This window comes from Biomphalaria glabrata, chromosome 16, assembly GCF_947242115.1.
Source record: "Biomphalaria glabrata chromosome 16, xgBioGlab47.1, whole genome shotgun sequence".
Taxonomy (NCBI): domain Eukaryota; kingdom Metazoa; phylum Mollusca; class Gastropoda; family Planorbidae; genus Biomphalaria; species Biomphalaria glabrata.
Genome location: NC_074726.1, coordinates 15,631,657 through 15,655,663, shown reverse-complemented (window position 1 = coordinate 15,655,663; position 24,007 = coordinate 15,631,657). Strand labels below are relative to the sequence as shown.

The window sequence follows — 24,007 nt, the reverse complement described above, 5'->3', positions numbered from 1 at the left end:
GTTTTGTAAAGGGCCAATCTCTTATTCAAATCTTCAAGAAAATAATATTTCCTTAATTTTTTTCTCCTTTAGTTCAGTGTTCTACAGCAATGAGACAGTGCTGCAGTTCACACGATAATATGAAAAACTGCTTATTAATTGTTCTTTTAAATTATGTCCAACTTATATGCACACTAAATAGATTTTTTCTCTTTAAAAAAAAGTAAACATTTTTTTGTGTGTTAATGTAGTAGTTAGTATGACAGAACTTACATAACTTACAAATGTAAAAAAATAATTTGACAAAATTTAAAACCATTTGCATAAATGAGTTAAACATATGGTAAATAGTAATCTCCCATGTTCGTTATTATGAATTGTGAATAGTTTTAAAAGTGGTGTATTTTTATATAAAAAAAACTGCTTGCATAAGTGATTTAAAAAATTAGATTTTTCGCTTTCAAAAAAGAAAAATATAGCTGTTTCAGCAGAACTTTGAATGATGTCGGATTTTCACTATCTTTTCTAGTCTAAACGGGACGGACTGACAGACTTTGAACACAAATTAATAGCGTATTTTCCCTTTTCGGGGGCTGCTAAAAAAAGTTGTTGATAAAATTATTGATAAATTGCTAGTAAGAAAGTACTAAGATTTATTTGTAGTATCTTTTTTGTAAAATAGATTTTTTTCCAAATTAGAAATACTTTAACATTAAATACACATTTCTTTTGGAGAAAAAAAAAGGACTTTTTGTTTGGGGGGGGCAGCATGAGGACCTGCCTCACCAAGCATCAAATACCCTAGCTACGCCACTGCTACATAACCACACAATTTTTAAATAATATTTCATCACTGACAAAAAAATAAAGTTTTTTTGTGTCACCGATACATTTTTAATCATTTTAATTTTAGTTGTAATCAATGTTCAATAAGAGGCCATTGCTATATGTTCGTGAAGCCGAATCGGTTTCATAACCTCTTTAGAAAATGTCATTCAAAGTAGAACTTTTTATCTGGTGACAATACAATAAACTTTAGGAGAGATTTACATTCTAGCGAGTATTCCTCACCACCGACTTTGTCAATGAAATAGTGAAATAGTTGCTATTTGTTTATGTTTGTGTAACGTCGTGAGAATGTGTTCACAACATTGAGTTAGTGTGCTACAGTCCAAGTCTCTTTCGTCAGTTCATGTGTCGTTCTAGTTTAATAAAGCCTTGTTTTAGGTTAATCTTCAGTGTTCTTTATTTCTTATTACAATTTATTAAACTAGAAATTTTCAATTCCATGGATCTATGTGCCTCACGTATCTTTTTTGGATTTTCGTTCAACACTATTCTCAGTCTGTAAGTAAAAGTAGTAATACAAATGGAACGTCTATTTAGGCCAAAAGAGCTAGACATAGAGCCTAGCTCGCCATCGGCTGCCGAGAAGTGGCTGCACTGGCTGAGAACATTTGAGAATTTCATCTCCTCAGTCTCTCATTGCGAGATTGACAAAAAGAAATTACTGGAAAACTACGTTTCTTCGAGCGTATTTCAGTACATAAGTGAGTGTACCACGTTCGAAGAATCAATCAAAGTTCTACAAAATGTCTACGTGAAGCCTAAAAGCGAAATTTTTGCACGGCACATGATAACTCTTTGTCGACAAGAGAACAGACAAACCGTTGACTCCTTCCTACTTAAGCTTAAAAGTATGGCCAAAGACTGTGACTTCAAAGCTGTCACCGCTGAAGAACACAGAGATATCTTCGTAAGAGACGCCTTCATTACTGGACTGGCTTCAAACAGCATAAGGCTGCGACTCTTAGAGAAATCTACTCTAACTCTACAGTGCGCCTATGAAGAGGCAAGACAACTCGAATATGCCCATAACCATGCCATGGCGTATAACATCCACTCTGAAACTCCCTGTGGAGCTAGCGCCGACGAGGAGAGCCTTTCTCCAATGACAAAAGTAGAACACGAGGTGAGTGCGGCGACTAGTAAAAGATGTTTCTTTTGTGGAAACAGCCCACATCAACGCTTTAGATGTCCGGCCCGTGACGCTACATGCAACTTGTGCGGTAAGAGGGGCCATTTCCAGAAAGTCTGTAAATCGACCAGACAGACACTCAAATCTACAACCTCAGCCATAGTGAAAGCAGATGATGACACGTCTCGGACTACAACCGTTGGATCTTCCTGGGCATCGACACCAGCGTCCGGTCTTACTAAATCTACTATTTCAATACTCGTCAATGGAGTACCATTGAAGGCTCTCGTAGATACGGGGAGCAGTGAAAGCTATATATCTTCTTCAATTGCTAAAAGGTACAAATGGAAATTAGAAACGTCCAGAAACAGAATCTACATGGCCTCTACACATCTTTCTCGCACTACTCACGGCCATATTTTCGCTAAAATAAAGTACAAAGATGAACAATATGAAAGTGTTAAGCTCTCACTACTAGATGGACTAGTATCTGATGTAATCTTAGGGCTAGATTTCATCAGCCAGCACGAAAAACTGATGATCCCATTTGATGGAAAACGAAGCACTCTCCAGGTCTGTACGCTGAAAGCTGCACGAGTTGAAGCCCCTCGCCTCTTCGCTAATCTGGCTCCTAACTGCCATCCCATAGCCACTAAATCTAGAAAATATTCTATGCCTGACTCCAAATTCATTCAAACTGAAATCAAGAGACTTCTATCTGACAAAATTATTGAGCCTTCCACGTCCCCGTGGCGAGCCCAGATAATTGTAACAACGAATGAAAGGCACAAAAAGAGAATGGTTATCGACTATAGCCAAACCATCAATCGATTCACTTACCTCGACACGTATCCCGTGCCAAAAGTGGATGAACTGGTGCAGGAAATATCTAAATACTCAATGTACAGTACATTTGACCTCAAAAGCGCTTACCACCAGATACCTATCAGGGATGATGAAAAGCAGTACACGGCGTTCGAGGCTGGCGGAAAGCTTTATCAGTTTTGCCGCATTCCTTTTGGAGTGACAAACGGAGTCGCCGCATTCCAAAGGACGATCAACACAATAATTGAGGAGGCAGGGCTACAGGACACGTTCGCTTACGTGGATAACGTTACCATCTGCGGACTTTACTCCATTAGCCACGACCAGAATCTACAGAGATTTCTCAATGCCGCTAAAAAGTACGGTATCACCTTCAACAATGATAAAAGTGCTATTGCGACTAATAAAGTATGCCTCCTAGGCTACGAAATCTCACAAGGGCAATTAAGACCAGACCCCGAAAGATTTCAAGCATTGAGAAACCTACATCCACCACAAGACATGAAATCACAAAAGCGGGTGATTGGACTACTGTCCTATTATTCTCAATGGATCCCAAATTTCTCCAACAAGATCCATTTATTGGTGAACAACAAAGCCTTTCCTCCCCCTGAACAAGTACAACAAGCTTTTAAACAGCTAAAACACGAACTTGAAAACGCTGCTGTGTCGACGATAGACTACAATCGACCACTAACAGTCGAAACAGATGCCTCTGACATCGCGATTACCGCCACTCTTAATCAAGACGGCCGTCCTGTCGCCTTCTTTTCAAGAACACTCACTAATAGTGAACGCAGGCACTCAGCAGTGGAAAAGGAAGCATACGCTATCGTAGAAGCCCTGAGAAAATGGCAACATTACCTTATCAGTAGACCCTTCACATTGGTTACAGATCAACGCTCAGTGTCTTTTATGTTTGACCAGCAGAACAAGGGCAAGATCAAAAACGAAAAGATTCAAAGATGGCGACTGGAGCTTAGTTGTTTCCAATATGACGTCGTATATCGACCCGGGAAACAAAACGTTGCGGCGGATACCTTTTCAAGGAACCACTTTGCGTCAGCAATGACTGGAGAAGACCTCAAACTGTTACACAACAACCTCTGTCACCCAGGGGTCACGAGACTCCTCCATTTCGTTCGGACTAAGAACTTACCTTTTTCCTGCGAGGACGTCCGCAAAGTGGTAAACCAATGTAAAACTTGCGCTGAACTGAAGCCTAGATTCTTCAAACAGTTTTCAGGCACCCTCATCAAAGCTACCCAACCATTTCAGAGAGTAAGCATTGATTTTAAGGGGCCACTCCCATCTGCTACTCACAATAAATACTTATTAACAATGGTGGATGAGTACTCACGCTTCCCATTTGCCTACCCATGTCCCGATATGTCCTCATCCACTGTCATAAAGTGTTTAAATCAGCTGTTTTCCTTTGTTGGGATGCCAGAGTACGTCCATTCTGACAGAGGTACGTCCTTTATGTCGAGGGAGGTGCAATCCTTTCTGCACGAGAGGGGAATAGCTACAAGTAGAACAACCGCCTTTAATCCTTCAGGCAACGGACAAATTGAACGACTAAACAAAACTCTATGGAACGCTGTTACTTTAGCACTGAAAGACCTCGATCTCCCGATCTCGAGATGGGAGCTTGTCTTGAACCAGGCCCTATACTCGATTAGATCATTACTATCTACGGCAACAAACGAAACTCCACATGAGAGAGTTTTCCGGTTCAACCGGAAATCCTCCTTCGGGATATCTATCCCCACTTGGCTATCTAGCCCAGGTAGAGTGTTGCTGAGAAGAGAGAACCGATCTTCAAAGTATGATCCTCTCACGGAGGAAGTCGAATTGCTGATGTGCAACCCCCAATATGCTGTCGTACGGTTGCCCAGCGGTAAAGAGGAGACGGTCTCTCTAAGACGCTTGGCTCCCACCCCCTCCCCATCCACAACAACAAGTGAACCTTCGTTCTTCCCTCAGGGTGAGGATAATGAATATCCTCCAGAAACTCAAAACACGGAAGTACCAGTCAACACCCCTACGGTGATACAAGAAAGGAAAGAACCCCTGGTAGGCTCTGAGGACCTCCGAGCGCTTCCTCTTGAAAATACCCCACTTGACGCTCAGGAACTCACTAGTGACTCCCAAACTGTAGAACAGGATAGTCAACCCCGTTACAACTTGAGAGAGAGAAGAACCAGACCGAACTATAGAGTCTAGAGTTGTTCCTTTATTGCACTACCTATGTTCTACATAAACTGGCATTGTTTATCTCTTGCTACTGATACTAGAGTTTACTTTTCACTTACTTACGTACATGTCTACTTACTACACTATTTGTTAATATTTAAAACAGAAACTAGTAATTGTTTTTAAGTCATACAACAGATACTGGTTTTTAGGTTTCTTTGCATCACCATTCACTATTGTTTACAAGAGAAATTAATATTTCGACACTATTTATTGATCTATTGTATTACAGGCACTGGCATTCTCTTTTATTTATGCTATTGGCCTACTATATTACTATACTTGCTATTTTAATTCTAGGCGGGGTGAATGTGGTGAAATAGTTGCTATTTGTTTATGTTTGTGTAACGTCGTGAGAATGTGTTCACAACATTGAGTTAGTGTGCTACAGTCCAAGTCTCTTTCGTCAGTTCATGTGTCGTTCTAGTTTAATAAAGCCTTGTTTTAGGTTAATCTTCAGTGTTCTTTATTTCTTATTACAGGTGACAATACAATAAACTTTAGGAGAGATTTACATTCTAGCGAGTATTCCTCACCACCGACTTTGTCAATGTTTCCATTGTTAAAAATTTTTTTTTTAATTATTCTTTTTTAATGTTAGTTTTAGCGTTTTCTTTTAAATAAAGATTTACATATTAAACATATGTAGATAAAATAATCTATAATCTAAAAAGCGCAAGAACTTAAGACTATAGGTACCCTCTAATTACAGCAACAGAGAAAGAATTTAAACATAGAAAAGGGGATTCCCGAACTCAATTTCTAAATTGATTCTATTCTTAAATTAGAAGCAAGCTAACTATAATTTGTCTATATATATTTAGATAGTCAGCACTAATTATGAAGAATTTTTTTTAATTAGTTTTGTTTCAGTACCCCTCTAATTTGTATCTATTTCATCTTCTCTTCATCTACCTTTTATGCCCAGCGCCCCCCACCCCCAAACCCATTTGGCTATCAGCACCCATCAATTTCATGAAAACCCTGTTGGAGACCACTAATTTAGATTGATGAAACTGTTAAGGTAACCTAGAGCTTTATATTAACTGCTAGAATATACTCTAACAAACAATTGTACTTTAAGAGGATTTTCTTAAAAGACTTAAATTTTACAGTAGATATCATTATACCAGTTTGAGCTCTTTTTATTATAATTTTAAATGCTATTACTATTCACTACTAACATAGAGATTAAAATTATTCTTCAATTACATCTATATAAACTATCCAAATGTATAAATTGTATATTTTTATTGAAAAAGTAGCTTCATATGTAAATATATCTATACATATATTTCATACATTTTCATAATTCGCTTTACTATTCCTATGTACAATTGTAATACATTTATTATCTCTTAATCTCACCTGAGCACCTTGCTGGATACCTGGTTGGGGCACAGTTCCTTGAGGAGGAGGCTGAGTAGCAACCACTGAGGCAGCCACAGATGCAGGGGGAGGGGGAGGTGAGGCATATGCTATAGAGATTGGAAATCCAGCAGGAGTACCAGGAGGTGGCACTCTTGGAGCACCTGCATACATCATGCCTGCAGGTAGAAAAGATGGTGCTAACACAGGTGGAGGGCCAGCTGTTGGTTGAAATAAGGCAGGATTTGCAATCCCTTGTGCATTAGGAGGCATTGGAAGCACTGTTGTAGATACTGAAAAACAAATGGTATATATATTAATAAATTATAAGATATATATAATTGTTTACATAGTTTATTCAAACAAACAAATAAAGACTAATTTTTTAAAAATACTTTACTCAGAGTTGCCTACAGGGCAAAATGGAAATGTGTATTTTGAGGGGCAAATGTGTATTTTTATACATTTAAAGAAATATTGTCAGGAAAGACTAAAATCATTCAAGCATGTAACTTACAAGAAATGCAGAAAAAAAAAATAACAATAACACAGCATTAAGTTATTTAAGACATCTGTACATTTTTCAAAATATTTACACATTTAGTCTTTGTCATAGACTTAAATAGAATATGTTTGAATGTTGCCGTTCTTGACACTTAGCAATTATTTTATGATAATGATGCCTCTAGTGTTTCATTTCTGATTCCAAAATAGCACCAAAAGAAAATTCCTTTAAAAGAACGGGACTTTATGCTTGAAGTTAATTTAGACTTAAACCAGATGCAATGGTATGCTTGGCTGGACCGGTGATATCTAGTTTTGTTAATGGGCGATTTCTTTACAAGGTATGCAGACAACTGGAAATATTTTTATCACATTTTGAAAGAATTCTTTGCAGAGACAGCAATGAAAGCTTTGGCATCCTCTACAAGCACTAATTAAAAAAAATTGGTCATTGAACTTCAAAAATATAAGCTGGCCCATTGAGTCTGCTGAATATATAAACTCCCTAGCTGTTGTAAGATAAAGCTTTTTATTCTTGTTTCTGATGCTTGAAATTTTTTTAGGAGGGCAAAAGAAAAAAAAATTTAAGGCTTTTTTTTTTCAGCATTTATAAGCAAAAGCTTTTCTCAAACCTTCAATGTCCCTGATTTTTTTCATTCTTTGAATTTAGGCTTTCATGAATAATGGTAGCTTTAGATCTGCCTACTTTCTGTACTTTTATAAGCGTCAGGGAACATCAGTCTGATTCCCTTTGTCATGCTAAGAGAGAGATTGATCCCCATTTCATTCATTGAAACCCCAGACCTTATCATTTTATCTCCTGAATTTGGTGGTTTGCATCAGCAAGATCTAGACTAGGTCTAGTAATTATTTAAAAAATTCGCTTGCCAGTGCGCGGAAAAAAAAAGGTATCTCTCAAGGTAGATCTAATAAGAATAGTCTATTTCCAGACCTTAGCGCACTGATCTATATAGATCTATATAATAAGCAACAACTTTTTTTGTAAGGGAATTGCATATTTTTTAGATCATAAACCATACTCGCGTATTTTCATGTCCATTTGCATACAAAATACGCAAGATGTATACTTGTAGGCATCTCTGGTTTACTGTCCAAGTTATCCAACATGATTCATTAGTTAAGGGGGTCATCTACCTTGAAAACTTTTTTTTTTGTTTTTAACATTTTAGACTTTTTAAGGTATTCAAATGATGTATTTGACCATAGGAACACATAATATGCCTTTAAAAAATATTTTTTTAATGAAATTCAACTTTTTTTCATCATAAGGGGGGGTCGAGGGGTCAAATCATCTAATTTCTAAGAATGTGTTTCTGAAATAACCATTAAAGCTAGAGGTCTGAAATTTGGTACATTGATAGACACCCTATCTCCTTACAGGATGACAATGAGACATTGTGAAAAATGTATATAGATTTTTTTATATAAATTTTTAAATTTTACCCCCTTCTGCGGACAGTGTTTTCAGCCATTGTAACCAATTAAAATGTCTTTTACTCTTTTCCTGTAAACATTTTATGACATTTTTTATTGTCATCCTGTGCTAAGACCATATTTAAACATGTATACCAAATATTATTATAAATGAACTGATAGTTTTTGAGAAAAGTGATTCTTAAGAACACATACCCATGTAAAATTGACATTTTGAGAAAAATCAAAATTAAAGTTTCAATGAATGAGAAAAACAAGATATGCATGTATATTGTTCAAAAAGATGTTTTATTTAGCTCATGTAACATTTAGGAATAGAAGCAAACACAGAAATTATTAAAATATTGTTAAAATTTATTTTAGATGGTTTCCCAACACCCCCCCCCCCCTCGGCGCAAAAAAATAAAAATTTCACCCGAAGACATAATAAGTCCAATTTTTACTTTTGAGACATTAATGTAAGCCCCAAAACAACTAAAAATTAAGATAAAGTATCCCTTAATTATAAATACATGCAAATAATAAGTAAATAAATAGTTAAAAGATAATTAATGCTGTTATATGAATGTGGTTTATACACAAGAAGTTTTTCAAAGTAAAAAAAAAAAAATTACCTACACCAGTTCAAATAATTTGGAATCTAGTCTTTCTCAGGTTTCAGGCCTGCATTTTTTTTCATAAGCACCTAATGTTATTTGTACTCATACTAGTGGTTTGATAGAGTACACACAATAATAAATCCAGTAAAGAATGGCACCAGTATTTGAAAATAAATGCAACTTGTATGTTTTAGGTGGCTGAATAATTGTGGAGTGCTGTGCCTTTATAGTAGATAGTCCTTCATTGTAATATGATATGGCTTTTTATATATAGCCATTGAGCTGATAATGCACATATGTATGTTGTGCAGTATAAATGTTATAGATGGTAAGAAATGCTGATATAATGTGACATGGCGAGACTGAAGCTCATTGCATGTGTACAGCTACAACGACAGAAAAACTCTGGTCCTTATTTATGTTGAAACAGTAGCTGATGATAAATTGGTTCACCAGGAACCATGCAGTGCTTGATGATGAATCTTGTAATGAAATAGGTTAGGTAGAACTTTATAATGATGTAAGAGTCTTTGTAGCTGGAGGTGGTGGTCAATGACAGCATCCAACGAGAAAAGAATCCCAGGTTGTTAGCATGATATAGATCCAGGTCTATAAAGTGTAAATTATTGCTATATATGTGATAAGCAGCATGTGATGTGGTGTTTGATTATGAAGTACTTCTATGTCATACTGCAGTATTAAGGCAGCTTTCAGACTGGGTAGATGGCTGACGAGGTACTAGTATGTGGTGACGTTTTCTTCCAACAAGAGGAAGGGTCAGTGTACTGCATATGTGTTGTTTTGATCTGTTGATATAAAGAAAATGAAAATATAAATTAAATAGCCTATTGGGAAAATATTCAAATGATAAATATAGCATTAGTGTTATTTACTCAATATATAATCAAGAACTAAAAAGAATGATAGAAAAAACTGAATGGACAAAACTTTTTTTTTTCTTACCTACAATTCCCAATGTGTGTAGATCTATGTCTATATCCTTGTAACAGATTAGGTAGATCATTACTTCTGATTGAAGTCAGGAGAACCTGAGACTGGAAATAAAAGAAAAAAAGTTAATGTATGCATGCCATTGTAGCCCAGTAAAGTTTAGATCTAGAAATCTAGTAAATAAATCTTAACTAGGACTCACTCATTACTAATTTATTCACTACTCAGACTATTTATTCTTGAGTCATCAAAGTTATTTTAGATCTAGAATTAGAAAAAGCAACAACTAGATCTAGACTATATTAGATGTATAGATCTAGATCTAAATATCTTCTAGATCTAGATCTAGAATCTTTTCTCTTCTGCAGTGGATACGATCTTACTGCTCATGAAATGGAGATCTAGATCTAGACTCTAGACTAAAGTAGACAAGATAGATGATAGAGATAGACCTATATAGATCCAAAACGAAATCATGTTTCTAGATCTATTTTATAGAACTAGAGGTTACTAGATCAATCTAAATACTAAGGCATCTAGCATACGAATCTAGAAATAATCTAGATCTAGAAGGCTAGCCTTAGACTAGCCTAGCCCAAGCCTAACTTATAACTAAGTCAACTAAGTGTAGTAACTAAAACTAGATCTAGTACGACCTAAACACTGAATACGTGCTTGTCCGACCCCTAGATTTGTGTTTTTATGATATTGCTATATCTAGATCTATATAAAATATTAGGAAACATGTACTTACCGTAAATAATAATGGCAAAGAAAGCATACAATATCCAAAAGGGTCTCCTATCGATTCACGGACGCCATCATTGTTGCTGTAAACATCGGAACCACATGGCCGGAAGGAACCAATCAAAAGCGTTTATTTCATAAATATACATCATGATCCAATCGGATTTGAATAGAGACACGTGTAGTGGTCTAGTTTGAACTAGTTTCAAGGCTAAGGTTATTTTTAGATGAATGAGTCATTGAAATGGACTTGTAGAGCTGACCGTAGGCTTTTCAAAGACACCAAACATGACCCACTTTTACGGCGGGCTACGCGGTAATCGGCATCGTAAAACGGCGATTTTTTCAACATTTAGAGCAAAATTAGCTTACCCCTACCCCTTTCAAACTCATTTTTTACATTAAAATACCTTTATTTTAATGATTTTAGCTAAACTATACCATTTATAAGATATTATTCTAACATAATATGCAACTTTTGAAAAATCGATTTTTTTAATGAAAAATGATTATTTTTGACCCGTTGACCCCCTTAAGAAAATACTCAAAGAATAGAGTTCATAAATACAAATTCAATTAACTAAAAAAGAAATTATCCTATGTTTTCAATTTTTTTTTTTAAATAGGATATAACTTGGTCTCATTAAGGGGTTACTGGATAGTGAAATTTATTTTTTTTATTTTTGCTTTAACTTAATAACTATTGTTATATTATATCATATGACAACTCAATAATAAAAAATATATATTGAATGTTGTCTAATGTTTCCGGGTTGCCATGGTAACGGCAGCCATCTTGAAAATAAACAAAAATTAGTTCATATAGGAAAATTCTAAAATTTTTCAAAATAGATAAATTTCAAAGCTAAAAATACTTACACCTTAAAGTATAAAGGTGGCTGGAAGGAGCTAGCTAGATTTTATACATTTTCCCTTAGTATTGTGCATTTTATGATTTTTTAAAAAAGGGTGATTTTTTTCCTGTAAAATGCACCCACATTTTTTTTCCCAAAAGATCATATATTAAAAACTTCTTCAGCTAAAGTCATTAAAACTAGCTGATTCTCTGTATTATTTATCTCTGAATATGTGTACCAAATTTGACACATTTATCTCTATTAGTTCTAGAGATTTTAGAAATTTGTTACAGGGGGGGTCACAAAAAATGCATTCACTCAAAAACAGTGAATTTGTAATAAGAAAAATATGGAAAATAGTGTTCACCACGCATCATTAAAATGCTTTTTTTCAATAAAAAATGCTATTTTTTAGAAAATTTTTGGTGCCAGTTTATAAAATACATGTCCGCCTATTTAATTACACCAAAATTGAAAAATCGATTTTTTTACCCAAAATCGGATCCAGTAACCCCTTAACAAGAAAATAATATTTATAAAAAGCCTCTTTTTTTGTTTACAACTAAAAAATTGGCAAAAAAAAAAAAAAAAAAGGCACCTGGCAGGCCATAAGGCAAAGCAGCAGCAGCAGCAGGAGGAAGCATTGCAGGGGAGAATTCCTGAACACTTGTTGGATTGGGAAGCTGACCTGAACCATGCTCTCTATAATATGAAGGCGGAGGTAAAGCTGGAATAATTTTAAAGGATCAGTAATATTTATTACACTGCTTTTTTTCTTTGTTGACATGTTTCATTACTTTTAAAAATAGCTAACATCAAATTTTAAAAACTGAATTGAATATAACCATATTAATATTTAACAAAAAAAAAATATTAAAAAATGATTTCTCAATTATAAAATGCTTTTGAATTTTGAGGTTGTTTCCATTGAAATAAAGAAATAATTCCCATACCACATTTTTTTTTTATAGACATCTCTCAGACTTTAAAAGAACTAAAGCCTAAAAGAATTTTTTTAAAAATGTATCTGGTCAGGCTTTTTAAATGCATTTTTTTTTAACTATTAAAAGATAAACTTGTATGTAATGGTCATGCTCAGTCCCCAGGAAAGAGTAAAAATACAAATTTTAAGATTATCTTACCTGGGTTATACAGTTTAGGGCTTGTGTTTTCTATGGGAGGAGGTTCAGTAAAAACACCTTGGTTGCCCAAACCCTGTTGTCTCTGCGATGAATAGCGCTTGGCGCTGGACTGAGCTACCATGTTAGGTTCAATTTTTACTGTACCAGGTGGAGGTCCTTGATACTGCACATTAGAGCTCAAGTTGACTAAAAAAAAATTATATATATTAAAATAACCGATAGCTTAAATTTTTTACTTAGTTAGTAAAAAATTAGCTAAGTAGTACATTTTCAGCTTTGATTGCTAGTTAAAAGACTAAAATCTAGTTTTATTTAGTGGTAAAGTAAAAGGAATAATATAATTAAGACCCACATCAAATTAATTTAACTTACATTTTTGCATATCTGGATGACTAGCCACTGAAGCTCCTTCCATGGAACGAGCTGAACCTTTAGCTCTACGTTCTTTAGCATATGATTTCTTCTCTGTAGTTGTGCTTGTGATGGTAACATTAATAGTCTGAACATTTTCTTTGTTGGAGAAGACAACATTCTGTGAGGTACTGCCATCACCACCATCACTGACGATGTTAGACGTGTTAGATACACTACTGTTGTAAGTAGTCTTCTGCTTACTTTTATCTTCTGGCAACCTGTAGGATGTGTTTGTGTACTCTCTGGACTCATTTATAAGTGAAACATCACTTGGAGACTGCTGCTGCTGATAACGTGGCGGTTGCTCATATCTGCTTGCTCGATTAGAGTAACCTCTTCCATCGCTAGAATTACCTGTTTTTAAGCTTTGCCCATCATTGCCTTTAAAGTGTGGTTTTCTGTTGAAATCTTGCTTGTAATCTTCATTCCGATAATACCTATCTTTTTCTTCAATAGTTGAGGATCTCCAATTTTCATCCTGATATCTATTAGAATTCTCTCTTTCTCTGTTAGAATTACGGTTATTAAAACCCCCTCTTCTATCGTCCCTAAAACTTTGCTGGTAGCGGCTGTTATCTTTACGACTATCCTGGCTTTGCTGAATTTTATTAAAGCCTTTATCCCTAAAATCATTCTGACGAACATTTTCTGGTACCTGAGGTTTTGAAACTTTTTCATGTGCAACTTTCTGATCATTTTTTAACTGATTACCTAGATCTACCTGTTTCTTGTATTGATCATTTCTTTGATTTGCTGGCCGAACAGTATCTACTAAACTTGGGAACTCCTCAGATTTATCAATCTGCTTTGGTACCATTTCATTAGTTTGATTGGTAATGTCATTACCATTCTTGTTATCATATTGATTTTTGTTATTGAAAGAATCCACATCATTTCTAATAACATGACGCCCACCTCGTCTGCCATCAGAGTTGCGCATATTATTTTTACGCAAATTTCTTGGAGAAGGACCACCATAAAGAATCACACCATCATCCCCTAGATTTGGTACAGAATCTGTTCCATCTTCAGTTGTATCTATAACTGCCATTTTTGGAACAAAGTCTTTAATGCGATGCTGCCTTGGCCCCTTCTCTCTGTAATTAAACATTTTCAAATATTTGATAAAACCCTAAATATCATTAGTTTCATAGCAACTAAAATAAAAACTTATAATAAAATATTGATGGAAAACATCTCAAGAAGTACTTCATTAAAATTGAAACTAACACTTAAGGAAATGTAAGCCAAACGCAATATTTCTTTTGTAAAATTAAGCAAAATAAGAGAAAAAGAAGGCCTAACCTGCCAGGCTTTCTTGGAGGGGCCTCAGGAGGTTTGTCTGCTACTCTAATATCATAACCATAGATAGCAATCAGTTCCTCCCTAGACTTGGGAGCTTGAGAATCATCACTATATCTGTCATGAGCCCATTTACCTTCATCCTGCCACAACTTTTTTTTTGGCCTGAAACATTTAAAGATAAAAATTCAATAAGAAAAATGAATTTAAAAGGTAAATTAGCTGGACTTTTTGGATTTAAAAAAAAATTATTTTTTTTTTATGTTGCAACCGACGAACTGTGTTTTTCACTGTCATAATGTAAAAACCTCATGCAACAAAAACAAAATGACTAAAAAGCGGATCAGACCTGTCAAGAAGCCAAGTGCAATAGTGGAAATAATATTGAGGAGACAAAATGAACTGCTCTTAATATGTCTTTCAATCTTAAACATGGTTGCTGAGCAAGCTGTCAGAATGATGATAAAGTTTCAAAGCACTAGCAAACTGAACAAGCATCTATAAAGCAAGTTTATAAACAGTTAGGGGTGCACCGGATAGTCGCTCCGGCTCCTGCCGAATATCCGACATTTTTTACTATCCGGTGCTATTTGGCTCCGGTCGGATATCACTACCGGATAGTTAACTGGATAGTAAAAAATACACCTATTAAATATGCATAAAGTGGACCTCGTTCCATTAATGTCTGTTGTAGAATGTATTAATGTTTATATTAAAACATAATAATGGGCTTAAAAATAGAGCTGTTATGAATATGCACCAAACATCGTTTATTATAAAGACAAGGCGTGTTAATTACTTAATATAAATAGAAATGAAACTTTACATCATAAATGCGCTTTACATACAGAGCAGCAATGGCTTGACACTTTTTTCTATTTGTCTTGACCTTTGAGTAGGTTAGTTAACATGTTAAAATGCTACATTCCTTGACTACGTCATGCTGACCAGACGTCTGTCTAGCTGAGCGGGTATATCTCCAGAGGTAGAGATGAACAACTCCCACCCCTTTTATTTGTTTAGTCCATCACATTGAGTTTTTTTTTATAGGCAGGTGACCACAAGTTAAATATGATAGACGTAGGTTTAATGTCAGCGTATTAACACTCTCTAGAGGTCACACCTTTCGAGGGAACTGAGTTTGTTTATTTAGTAGTTAATCTTTATTAGGGGGGCTGGACTACAAGAGCCACACCTCTAAGGTAACAAGGTATATTTCCAGATTTCCTCCCCCTTTTATTTGTTTAGTCCATCACATTGAGTTCATTGATTGACAGGTGACCCTAAGTCAGATACGATGGACGTAAGCACTCTCTAGATGTCACACGAGGGAACTATGTTTGTTTTCTTAGTAGTTAATCCTAATTTGGGGGGGGGGGGGGGGGGCTGGACTGGACTTCAAGCCAAACATCTACACGGGTATCCGGACAAAGAGTTTGCTTATTTGGAGAAAAATCTTAATCACGTGGTTGGGCTAGAGGCCACACCTTTTCAAGTGTGCCGAGTTACTTGAACATAAATCTCAATTAGTAAGCTGGACTAAAGATCACACGCACCTAAACGAGTGACCTTTACCTACATAGAACACAAACCGCAAGATTATATAGCCCAGTAAGCCAGTAACTAATTATTTTGTAGAAGACACAACCAGGGCTACCTTTAAATGGAGAGCTAAACACCCCCTACTCTTTATTTTATTTCTTTGGTCCTTGACACCCAATTTATTGATAGACATTGACCATTTTTAAGCCAGAATGAAAAAACACAACGTGCTAACAAAGGGTATTACACTGTCAATAAATATTACGGTTAAATACGTTTTCTAACGTGTTAACTTGAATATTACTCCTGCAGTTAAGTGTCTTGATTTGATAACAATATTCTTAATAATTTGTGACAGTCAATTAACTCCTTGTTATTACTATTTTTGTTTACTTAAGATGCATACTTAGCCAGTGTGTATCAGGCCAGGAAGACTTTTACACACCTGACATCCATAGACTTACTATCGTGCCCTTTTGTAACAGTTACTGAAACCACAAATAAAATCAGTAATAATTAAGGAAGATGTTTCTAACATACGTTCTTTGCATTGAATGTTTCTTACGTAAGTTCTTTGCACAATAAAATAAAACAAAGATGTGCATGTTTGCGTGTGTGTATTTTTTTGCCTTGTATTAAAATCTTTAGAAAGAAAGCTAATTTCATTGTTTAATTCTTTTGACTTAATAAATAACGGAAAACCTTACAGTAAATTTTAAAATCGCATAAAATAAATTGAATAATAGTACCGCAGTTAGATCTAGCAAACAAAGAAAGAATATGCTGAAGCGTAAAAAACAACAACCCTTGACCTCTAACTAGTGGACGGGTATAATTAATCTATATGCTTGACTGACCATGCCAATGTGTTATCTTTTTTGACTGACACCCAACTGTATTGCGTGCGTATGCTCAAGGAAAAAACAATGCTTGATGGTTAACACAAACAACTATACACACTACACTAGGACTACATGTGTAGTCTCACTAGGTATATCTTACCAGGTTGTTGGTCTGAAATTCATGAACACATACATCTGACCACTATACAATGCAGATTGCACTTTACTTATAACAGGGTTCCCCCACCATTCTGAGATTAGGATTTCAGGAGATTTCCAGGAGAAAATATTTGATTTCAGGAGCGGAAAAACGCGAATTATATCTATATTTAGTAATAAATATAAGAATTACCATATACATGTATACAATTTTTTTTCCTTTTCAAATTAGCAAATTCAAAAGTAACTGATTAAAAAGTAAAAAAGTACTTGTAAACCAATAAGCACTACTCTCTCTATACATATTGCTTGTATTAGTCAACATTAGGAATTAATTAAAATCTCTAAAATTAAACAAATTGCAATGTATAACACATTATCAATATTAGTTTCCTATTTCAGTGGAAATCTCTTGCATTGATTGTTTTTATTAACAATAGGTGTCTTTAAATCTATAAAATCTAGCTCTGAATCATAAAGCTAGAAGTGAATTCGATAATAAAACCATGAATAGTTTAATTTTATATAGCAGCTTAAATACTATATAGAAGACCATATTACACTATACTCTAAGCCCCATCTACTTCACAATCTAGATTTATAAAACTAAAACTAAGAGAGAGATTCCAGAATCTAAGTAGATCTCTATTAGATCTACAATTCTAGAAATATAATCTATACCATTAATCATATATTTTTTATATACTCTAAGTCTAAGGCCTCCACCCTAAAACGTACAGTAAAAGTAGAATAGTAGGCCCTATATTCAGTATATTGGCTATAACTATTATATACTCATTATACATAAGTGTTATAATAAATGAAAAACTATCATGGAATCCACATATTGATGAAACTACAAAAAAATCAAACAAAGCATTAGGATTTATTAAAAGAAATTTCTATAAATCAAATAAGAACATAAAACTAAAATGTTATTTAACCTTGGTTAGGCCAATAATAGAATATGCATCTTCCGTTTGGGACCCCGCAACTCAAGAAAACATTAAGAAACTGGAACAGACACAAAATAGAGCAGTGAGATTCATAACAAACGAATATTCACATTTGACTAAAGTAACACCTTTAGTAAAATCACTAAATTTAAAAAGCCTTCAGGACAGAAGGCTCAAAAGTAAAGTAGCAATCATACATAAAACAGAACCATAATCTTCAAATACAAAATTTAATAAAATACTCTGAAAGACACAAAGATAAAGGCACATTCCTCGTCCCATATGCTAGGACAAATTTGTACAAATACTCCTTCTTCCCTAGTGCTATTAGAGCATGGAATGGGTTGCCTGAGCTAGCCAGGAAAACCAGTGACTTGGCAGAATTTAAGTCATTGGTTAATATGCATGACTAAATGCATGATGCGTAGGACGTAATCATCTTCTTTTTTGAAGTAACGTCTGTATTATATAAGATAAGATAAGATACTGTCTGTAACTATATCACTATCTATATCACTATATCTGTCTCTATCTAGATTGACTAGATATATCTATCTCTATCCGCTATCTAGATCTGACTAGAGATCTACTAGAATCTAGTAACTAGTACTACTAGATAACTAGCTCTAGACTCTAGATTGACTAGATCTAGATCGTACTGATCATAGTAGTATGTAGACTAGATATAGAATAGATCTACATAATATTATAATATACTTATAGTAATTGATCTAGATCTAGTCATTTCTAGTAGAGCTAGCATTCTAGATCATCATCATGATCATCTACTACGTACTAGATCTACTACTATATACTTACTTTACTACAGTTACAGTACTAGTCTAGGCCAGGCATCATCATCATGATCATCATGGCCCAGGCTAGATCTAGAATCTAGATGATTAGATGATAGATCTAATCCAGATTTACGTCTAGTCTTAATTTTAATATCAAGTCTTTCTGGATTTAGATCTAGATAAAATAGATCTAGCATTTTCATTCTAATTCTAGATCTATCAAATCTATGTAGATCTAGATTTGTTTTTTAAAAAAATCACTTTTGAGATCGAGATAGACTTAGAATACCGGTACTTAGATCTATGTTTATATATGCCAGTGCCTATTAAAGTAAACAAAGTATTAGAACTTCCATTTTAGGCTTGAATTCGCCATATTATTACATTTTTATTAAATGAAAGCCGACAATGCCATTTTTTTTTTCTTAATCGCCCATAGGATCGGCGATTTTCATATTGAATGACACCCAAAAAAGACAATTTTTCAGGAGATTCTTATGACTTTTCAGGAGATTTCCAGGACTTTTTCATATATTTTGCAATGTCAGAAGATTTCCAGGAGCTCCTGAAAAATCAGGAGGCTGCGGGAACCCTATTATAAGATTTACATTAGTAACTAGTTAAATGTATACTAACATTATTTACATTGACCTTCCTACACACATCCTTTACAGTTGGTGGCATCGTACATACACACAGACACACTCATGCTATACAGATTTTTAGAAATACTGTTAAGCTTGAATAAATCAATCAGTAACAGAGTTTAAAACAATAAGGTATATAAAAGGAAAAAAAATAAAACCAACCAATATAGGTATGTTATTTAACAGTTTCGTAAAATGTTCAGCAACACAAGCTATTAACAAGACACTTAGGTATCCGGCTCCGGCCCCGGCCGGATATCAAAAAGTACTATCCGGTGCACCCCTATAAACAGTCATACCGAAATTTAAAACCTTTTTGGTAAAATTTACAATATTTACAACCAATATCTTTTAAACAGCTGAATATTCCTAAGATTTATTAAGTGAGATTTTTTTAAAAATTCAACAAAATGATAGTTGTTTCTAAAAATTAAAAAAGAAACTACTTTCTTAATAAGGAAAATGTTAACTTTTCCACTGAATTAGTTACAAGATTCTTTACTCACTTTTCCTCAACTGTTTGCTCTGCTTCAGGTCCTTCATTTCCCTGACGTAAATCATGTTCATAAAAGGCACCTTTACGGGGTACATATGCTGGATTCTTTTTGTCTTCATCATCATCAGGCTTATCGTTATTAGGCTGCTCCTAATTTTAAAAAAATCACTTTAAAATAATATCAAAAATTGTCCTTTTGATAAATGGGCATTTAAATTAAATTAGGAATTCGAAAATATAACAAGCCAGCAATTTTGCATTCTATTTAGTCTTCAAGACCACTAGGATGCCTACCTCTCCGTCTCCACTCTGACGTTCTTCTTCTAGCCCTTCATCTTCAGAATATTCTTCCCCTTCGGTTTCAGTCTCTGAACCGCTTTCAGATTCAGTCTCTGAGCCATCTTCTGTTCCTGACTCACTTCCTTCTTCACTACCCTCCTGTCAATTACAAATTTTAGAAAAGTAAATTAAAAAAACTTGCTCAATAACAAAAGGGAGGGTTTGGGTTCTCACAGAATATCGTCTTCTTCAATAAAGCCATGGATGCAAGCAAGAGAGCCCCGTTTTGCCAGAAAAGGGGGGGGGGGGGGGGGGGCAACCCAAAAAAAAACCTGCAAGCATGATGCCTCTTATATCTTCACAACATAAATAAAACATTTACCGCTTTATACATATATATTTGAAATATATTTGAATACAAACTATAAATTCTATGCTTTTACTTAAATTACTATAATCTACATGTATGTTTGAACATTTCATTTTTTTTATATATAGTATGCACATAGATAAGCCTACCTACTACTACCATATTAGTATTTATATAAATCAAACTTTGTAGCACCTATGTTAAAAGTTAACTCTATTTCAAATAAAAGATCTAATAGATATATAAATATTTATTGGTCTAATAAAGAAACTAGTAAGTATTAGAGATCTAGACATACTCACAATAGTCTCTGAGTCTAAGTCTAGACTTTAACTTGTCTAGTTAACTAGATATTAGATTTTATCTAGATTTAGGTCTAGCCTAGACTTAAATCCATATATATACTCTAAAATTTAGTTCTAGATCTTGAAGTTAGATCTAGGTCAGACACTAATCTATAATCTAGTAATGCTAGATGATAGAAGTCTAGGCCTAGCTAGAATATATCTACTAGATCTAGAGTCTTACCTTTTTTAAAACAAGTTTTTTATTATTAGATATCTAGATTTAATTAGATCTAGACTTTACTATTAGAACATATCTAATAATAGATACAATCTACTTTTGATCTACGCTGCTTCTGCCCAAAAAGGGACTAGACCTAGTCAAGCTAGTGATAGTCAATGATAGTGGTATATTGTAAAACTGTAAGATTCTAACTAATTATTCTAATTATCTAGATCTAATAGTTAATACTCATTGATATCAATCTATCATTATCATCTACTGAGATTATCTAGACTATAAAAGATTATCATTATAGCTAGGCTAGATCTATCATTATTCATACTGCGATGATACAGTAATTTCGCATTTTCGGGTAAATACATTCAACTTCTAAAATCATTTTAAAATGTAGAAATAGATCTAGAATCTAGACCTCTAGACTAGATCTAGCCTCTAGGTCTGGTTTCAATTTTTATGCTGGCAGATCAAACTTATTAGAATTAGATCTACTTACTAAATTTGCATCTCAGGCCGGGGCCATACGGATAAGTTTCTAACTTTTGTTTACGTTTTTGATACAAAGCGCCATAACTTAAGAATTGTAACTTCCTGTCTTTCTTTGAATTCGACTTATTAAGTTTTAGTTTGAAAGATCAAAACGTTATTGAATGTTATTGCCGAGCCGGCAATCAGTCTGAGTGGTGTTTGCCAGCAAAGCAAGTTTTTATTTTTACTTCGATTTTGCCGGCACGCCTGCGATCTTGCATCCCCATGAACAAAGCAAATGTCCAGACTATTAATTATAAGAAATATTTTCAATCTACTTACTTCATGGTCCCCTCCCTCATCTACAGCACTTTCATATTCTGATAAATCTGGAATAGAAAACGCTTTTTAGCTGTCACATTACTAAAAGTTCAGTATCATTATTTGCTAGATATGTTACAAACCAAAAATCTGATGATCCACTTAAAGAAGAGTAAGAAATATACAAAACTGGGTAAGCGACCTAAAAATGTGATGTGTGTGTTTTGGCAGAAAATAAAATTACCCAAAAGTTTTTAGGAGACAAAGTTTCTTTTTTTAATTAAGAACTTTTTGACTTAGTAGAATATAATGTTTATGGGTGAGCTATTTATTCATTATGGTTTTACCAAGTTAAAGCTAATTAAAAATGTTTCAAAAGAACAAATATAAATCATTGCCAAAATACCAGTTAAAAAGGAAACAAACAATCTTCAATTTCAACAGTGTTCTTACCTATATCTGGAACTTCTCCTTCTGATTCCTATAATTAGAAAATGAATTAAAATATGTGTCATTTTATCTGCACAAATAATATTCTATCATAAAAGTAATTTTTTTATGTTAAATAGAAGTCTAAAATTTATCTTGATATATATTTCTTTAATGATTACAGTTCTCTACTAAAGGGAGTCTTGGGCTCCAATCTCAGTGAAGACAAAAGTTTTTGAATTTCAAGATTTTTAGGACGCCCCTGAATCCATGCAGATGAGACCATAAAAATGCTTGAAGCGTAAGAAGCCTATCTATAGGGAAGCAGATCTGAAAGTAAAGAGAAGTTGTCGGCGGGATAAATGGAACTGGATTGAACAGAATGGTCAAGAGGCACAAGCAGCTGCATGCAGAAATGACAAAAAGACTCTCCATGGTATTGTCCAAGATCTCACTGGAGCAAATAGTGGACATGTCCATTTCTCGTTTATTCTATTCACTATTAGTTTCTTCATTTCTCCATGTGGAAGTCAATCTGGTGGCATTCTATTAACGTGACCAAGCCAAACAAGGCGTCGGCTGCTGACTGGCACCCTGCTCTTCATAGCACTTCCTCATTGGTTATATATTTAAATTTTATCTTGTCACCTTATTTTAAAGATCGGCCATAGGCATCGGAGGCAGAAGATATTTAGCTTTTTTTCCTGAGTAAGCTGACCATGTTTCACTTCCATATAGCAGAGTGCTCATCACACAGGTCTGGTAGAATGAGGCTTTGGTATTGTTCTAGCAATGTATTGTCTCCCACTCTTTTTTGCAGCCTTGACATGGTGCCCATTGCCTTGGATATATCCTGTTGATGATGTCTTTATCCAGTAGAACATTGTTGGATATGTTAGAGCCAAGGCCAAGATAACAAAAATGGTCAACAATTTCCTGTAGTTGGCCATTAATGGTTACATAAGACTCGGTAAGACGCTTGCAAACCTCTTCTCTTTGTGATGTTGAAGCAAAAAATATATCCACTGTGTGTCTATTCTGAAATTTATCTTTGAGTTTTCAAAAGTATTTCAAATCTATCTTGAAATCTATTTAATCAGAGAGTTCAAATGATCCTCAGCCTAAGCCCTAAGTTAACCAACCAACTTTCATCAAGGCTATCATCTGTAAATAGTAAATATCGAACTAAGATTAACCTAGATTCTTACACTTTATTAAATATAATTATTATTGTGGTGTCATTACTTAAAACTTTGTAGCATAAAATACTATATCTATGCAGTTCTAGGCAAGCCGCAATGAAGGAAGGAATGAAGCCAAATTTCAAGTAATCAACACTGGAGACAGTGGAGTCAGAGTGTACTAATCAACACTGGAGTGTACTAATCAAGAGTCAGACAAGAGTTATAACGTAAAGACACATCATACTTAGATCTAGATCTATAATAATAATAAATATAGATTTTTTTAGATCTAGATTATAGATTAAGTCTAAACTTAATAAACTTAAATAAACTTACACATTCCGATGGTCTCGTGGCCTCTGGCAAATGTAAATTGTTATCATCTTCGCCTTCATCGTCTAATACCCTTCTTCGTCTACCTTTATCTACAGAAGCGATAGCAGTCACAGACATAGTTAGTTAAGTTAGGAAAATTCACGTTTTAAAAATCCAGAATGAGTCTTATATATAGATTCTAGATCTAGACAGATAGATCTACATCTATTTTCGTAAGGCTAGATAGATCATCTGTAGATCTAGACTAGATCTAAATATCGAACTAAGATTAACCTAGAT

General features: G+C 34.4%; 2 protein-coding genes and 1 long non-coding RNA gene across 4 annotated transcripts in view; 1 reads left to right on the top strand and 2 right to left on the bottom strand.

Moving 5' to 3' along the window:
* LOC106053469 (protein CASC3-like) overlaps nucleotides 1-24,007 on the bottom strand; it is a 28,052-nt gene extending 4,045 nt beyond the window's left edge. The window contains exons 1-10 of one of the 2 annotated variants that reach the window (XM_056013789.1): nucleotides 23,729-24,007; nucleotides 22,233-22,260; nucleotides 21,801-21,847; nucleotides 20,111-20,254; nucleotides 19,827-19,966; nucleotides 14,381-14,542; nucleotides 13,034-14,172; nucleotides 12,662-12,847; nucleotides 12,118-12,246; nucleotides 6,407-6,699 (exon numbers count right to left, since the gene is read on the bottom strand). In XM_056013789.1, the coding sequence (XP_055869764.1) occupies nucleotides 6,407-6,699; nucleotides 12,118-12,246; nucleotides 12,662-12,847; nucleotides 13,034-14,172; nucleotides 14,381-14,542; nucleotides 19,827-19,966; nucleotides 20,111-20,254; nucleotides 21,801-21,847; nucleotides 22,233-22,260; nucleotides 23,729-23,845 (2,385 nt within the window). In that variant the 5' untranslated portion in view covers nucleotides 23,846-24,007. The remainder of the gene's footprint in view (nucleotides 1-6,406; nucleotides 6,700-12,117; nucleotides 12,247-12,661; nucleotides 12,848-13,033; nucleotides 14,173-14,380; nucleotides 14,543-19,826; nucleotides 19,967-20,110; nucleotides 20,255-21,800; nucleotides 21,848-22,232; nucleotides 22,261-23,728) is intronic. The other variant, XM_056013790.1, reaches the window with a different exon arrangement.
* On the top strand, nucleotides 1,195-5,407 carry LOC129923337 (uncharacterized). The gene has a single exon (XM_056013788.1). It carries the CDS (start codon nucleotides 1,349-1,351, stop codon nucleotides 5,006-5,008), a length of 3,660 nt encoding a protein of 1,219 aa, XP_055869763.1. The 5' UTR covers nucleotides 1,195-1,348; the 3' UTR covers nucleotides 5,009-5,407.
* On the bottom strand, nucleotides 8,749-11,196 carry LOC129923338 (uncharacterized). The gene is made up of 3 exons (XR_008775287.1): nucleotides 10,670-11,196; nucleotides 9,928-10,019; nucleotides 8,749-9,770 (listed from the first exon to the last, which is right to left on the bottom strand). It is a non-coding gene; the product is annotated as an uncharacterized LOC129923338 (long non-coding RNA).